Here is a 4,377-nt window from a genome sequence, read left to right as displayed (position 1 = left end):
TCACAAATTATCTCAACATAGCAACTTGGAGTATCCAGAAAAAAAACTCATGCACAGGGAAATCACGTGCTTAGTTTTTAATATTAAAAGGATTGTATCACGGGCAAATTCCAGGGATCTTTAACTAACATATGTTATCTGCTGGCAAACAAATTTGAATTAACAACTCATGGTCACAATAGGTCCTTAACTTTCCACTTGAATCAACCTGACTTGTCATTGGATAAACTTAAAGTTTCTGCAATGTCTACATTTCTCGCCATTCATGCCCACGAGTTTTCTCAGTACAGTGATCCATTGCATGAATTCTGCTGCTAATTTTCAGGGTACTAATATGGGTAAAATGTTGGCGTATCAACTGTAACGTCTTTAATGTGACAAAATAATCAAAGGAACCCCACCATGTTTCATTGGTTGAGAGGATGAACTGAAGAATTGAACTTTATTTTAGCTTTACCTACTTTAACAGATCTACTGCTGTTGGTGTTTTCTTTGCTTTTACATCACAGAGAACTCATTAGCTGTGTATTTAACCATTTTTAAGGGTAGTTCTCTGTTTTATGTTAAGAATATGTTCAGATATGTAAAAACTAGAATGTCATGCACAATCATAAAACAGTGTAACCATATTATTAAACCTAAAGTGAAACACGGTCATCTCAAAGCAGTGGTCCTACTCATTTTCAGAAGCTGACATTTTCTGTTGGATGGTGGTAGCATACGTGAGGTAAGGATTTTGCTTCTCTGTGGAATTCAGTTCAAAAGAGGAAAGAGCACATCTGCAGGGGTTCAGTAGTCAATTAAATTTCAATTCTTCTGCCAAATTACTCATGATTTCTCATCTGTTGGGAACCAATGGAAAATAATCTGTTTGCCAGTGTAAACCAATTTTTTTTTTTTGAGTAAATACAAAATAGATTTTAAATGATGGTTTCATTTTGTTTCTAAAGAAACTCGGGGCCTTTGTGAAAAAGCGATTGTCTCTTAAAACTAACAATTCACTGCTGGCAGAAACAACAGTCATCAAACATCTACAGTAACTAGTAAAAAGTCTTTCAGGTAGCTGGGGAGGAATTTCTATAAAGCCAACAATGATGTTTTCTTAATTATAAGTAAGGGTAAGTAGTTTTCAACACGTCATTTTTATTTTCCAAAATGTAAATAACAACAAATAATTAGTGCTCCTTTTCCACTGTATTGAAAGATGCATGTCTCGTTTTTAAAAACATGGTCCCATAAAACTAATTTTAAATCTCGGGCTAAAGTGTAAATCAGTGTAATAATCAGCTGTGCTGTTTATCACAGGAAAGATTTTATTTCTCCAACATTTACATGTTTTGGTGTGAAATGTGTTTCAAAACAAATAAAAGCTGTAGACTAGGTGAAGATGCTTCCTGGAGCTGGTTAAGTGCCATCATTCACAAAGGTCAAGGAAGAAGTATTGCTTCAAAAGAAACATAAAGACATAATTTACAGATGCATTCAAAGAGATTGGAGAAACCATGTTCTGTAGATTGTAAAACTAAAATTCAAGCCTTTGGACTTGATGACCATTGCTGCATTATGAGAGAAAAGGGGGAAGCTTGCAAACCTCAAAAACACCATGTTAGCTGTGAAGTACAAGGGTGGCACTATCATATTATGTGGTTGTTTTGCAGTATGAGGAACTGCAGCAATTTTATGAAATAGTTGGCCTCTTGAGAAAAGAATATTGTGTGTAAAGTAAAGCTGGGGTGCAAATGGGCCTTTCTCGCAGACAATGACCATTATCATACTGTAAAATATATATACATATATGTGTGTGTGTGTGTGCACGAGAGCTCGTGTGTATGTATGTGTGGATGCATGTGTGTAAACCATTTAGTAAAAAGTAATAATTTCGGTATTGGACTTAAAGTAGGGAAGATTTCAGTAAACAGTCTGTGTAAATATTTGATTACAATAATTGCTTGCATGTTCAGCACATACTAAAACAAATCTTCATAACCAAGCTAACAGGTGGCTTGAAGTCACTGGTCACGTCATTCTGAGCAGCATTTTGCCAAATTTCAGTGGGGATTCATTCGTATGGCATTTTTGTTCAACTGTTGATTAAATAAAAGGTCTGTAGTGAATTCTCATCACTCAGCATGAAGTGTTTGTGTGTTTAGAGGACAAAATAAACCTCAACATTTCATTCAACTGTTTTACTCAGACAGTTCATTCTCTTTTGGTGAGTTAATCACTCTTCTTAGAAACGATCTACTTTTTTCATCAGCTTGCTGAGCGGGTCCATTCCTCTGTGGGGGTTGTGCAAATCCCTGGAATTAGTAACAGCAGCGAGCCACCGTATTACCACACATATGAAATGACAAAATGTGAGTACTTTTAAATCGACCTTTTTGAATCGACTGATAACATCTTCTAAATCTCTCCCGCGTTTATTTTGTGGCTCGCTGCGCGCCGCGGACCCCTCCGAGCAGCGGCAGTGGGAGCGGCCAGGATAACCTTGGTGTGAGGCGGCTGGTTGAGCGGCTGGAGAGCAGCGCGAGAGGCTGAATGGTGAGGCGGTGGAGTATCAGCGTAGTGCTGGTGTGAACATGGCGGAGACCGTGCGCTCGCTCTTCGAATACCGGGATCCACACGGCGACGGAGAAGGCGTCAAAGCGGCACCTCCAACTCGCGGGTGAGTCCGGCAGGGAGAAAATGAGGACGTTTTGGACTCGGAGTGCAAGTGTTTTGCCTGCCTATGGGGAAAAACGCACACGGGTGGGTGTGTGCGCGCGGTATGTGTGAGGGTGTTTTCGGTGCCACTAAAGTTATTGTCACGCGTTTGTTTTGCTGTTTATCACTATTTAAACCTCGGATGCACTGAAACTAGCTTGTTTCTCCCTCGCTAGCTTGTTTCTGACCGTTAAATCCACCTTGCTGTGTGGCTCTAGAGAGGTATGTGTGCGTTGGTTTGCATCTGCTGAGTCTGACTGAATTCACCGCTTTTACAGAAAACTGCTTGCTAGCAGCAGGGTTAAGCTAAATAAAGGCGAATATGTGCGTCTTTTGCTGGAAAAAGGCACCACTGCAAGAAATAAACACTTGTTACTCTTTCACGTAGCCCGATAGCGGTGTTTTAAAACAGTACCGCGCGCGCTGAACTCCCGATAACTAAAGTTTTCAGTCGTGATATTAAAATGTTCACTGTCAGAAAGTTTATTAAACATTGAAGTTTTATAAATTGTACAGGCAATGATAGCGTGTGTGTGTGTGTGTGTGTGTGTGTCTGCAAGTGCGCGCTCTTGTATGTGGTGCGCGCGCTCACGTGTGATTGTGAGAGAGACTCGCACACGCGCGCACACACACGGGGAGAGGAGAGCGTGAGAGAGAAAGGAGCACCTCTCCCTCTGTGCGTGTGTGTGTGTGTGTTAGAGCAAGGGAAAGAGGAGGGAGTGTGTGTGTGTGTTGGTGTGTGTGTGTTAGAGCAAGGGAGGGGGAGAGAGTGAGTAGTGTGTGCGTGACAGAGTGTGTGTGAGAGGGAGACAGAGATGAGGAGAGGGAGGGGGAGCTCAGTGTGCAAGGAGTGTGTGACAAAGAGAACAGGAGTGTGTGTAGTTGTGTGTGCGTGTGTGTGTCTGTGTGTGTGTTTAGGAAAAATGGGTGAGAGTGTGTATGTTGAAAAGAGCAGATAAATGTGTTTTTAGATCGCCTGTGTGTATTCCTGTGAGAAGAGACAGAAAGTTAGAATGAAGAGAGTTGGAAATGAAGGTGTGTTCACTGTGAGGCTGTGAAGGACGTGTGTATGTGTGACAAGAAGCATATAAAAAGTGTGTAACTGTGTGAGAGAGGCAGATAGAGGGGAAGTGTGTTAGAGGCACAGAGAAAGGGAGGGGAGTGTGTGTGTGTGTGTGTGTGTGAGTGATCAGAGAGTGGGGGAGGGACTGCATGTGTGTGTGCGTGTGTGTGTTTGTTTGTGTGTGTTTTAGAAAGAGTAAGTGAAGTGTGCATCTGTGTGTGAGCTGTTGTGTATTTGTGTAACCTAATGCAATGAATAGATTAAAAAAAGCAGGGAATGTGTGTGTTGGGTGTTTTTGGGTTAGGTTGTCCTGAGAGCAAACCTGGCGTCTGTCTTTAAGAAACTGAGAGGTGTGTATGATGAGCTGGGGAGAGCAGGTTGAGCATGTGTGTTACCACAGAGCAAGAGAAGATGGGTGTGTGTGTTGCAGAGAGAGATCGTTGTGTGTGTGTGTGCACTTAAGAGAGTGAGAAGGAGGGAAAGAGGAGGGACGGGGGTGAGGACATGAGGATGTGTGTGTGCGTGTGCACACGTCCAATAACTAGCATGCATACATGCAAGCTTTTAAAGCAAAAAGATGGTGTGTGTGTGTGTGTGTGTGTGTGTGTGTG

General features: G+C 41.9%; 1 protein-coding gene across 1 annotated transcript in view; it reads left to right on the top strand.

Annotated features, from left to right (window-relative positions):
* Positions 1-2,497: 2,497 nt before the first annotated feature.
* Positions 2,498-4,377, top strand: part of LOC106947363 (uncharacterized) — a 17,090-nt gene continuing 15,210 nt past the window's right edge. The window contains exon 1 of the mRNA XM_015032291.1: positions 2,498-2,665. Within this exon, the coding sequence (XP_014887777.1) occupies positions 2,580-2,665 (86 nt within the window). The 5' untranslated portion in view covers positions 2,498-2,579. The remainder of the gene's footprint in view (positions 2,666-4,377) is intronic.

The sequence above is a fragment of the Poecilia latipinna genome, unplaced genomic scaffold (genome assembly GCF_001443285.1).
Source record: "Poecilia latipinna isolate Pla-1442-1.1 unplaced genomic scaffold, P_latipinna-1.0 Scaffold237, whole genome shotgun sequence".
NCBI classification, from domain to species: Eukaryota; Metazoa; Chordata; class Actinopteri; order Cyprinodontiformes; family Poeciliidae; genus Poecilia; species Poecilia latipinna.
Note: the sequence above shows the minus strand (reverse complement) of the source record. Positions and strands in the feature narration are given on the sequence as shown.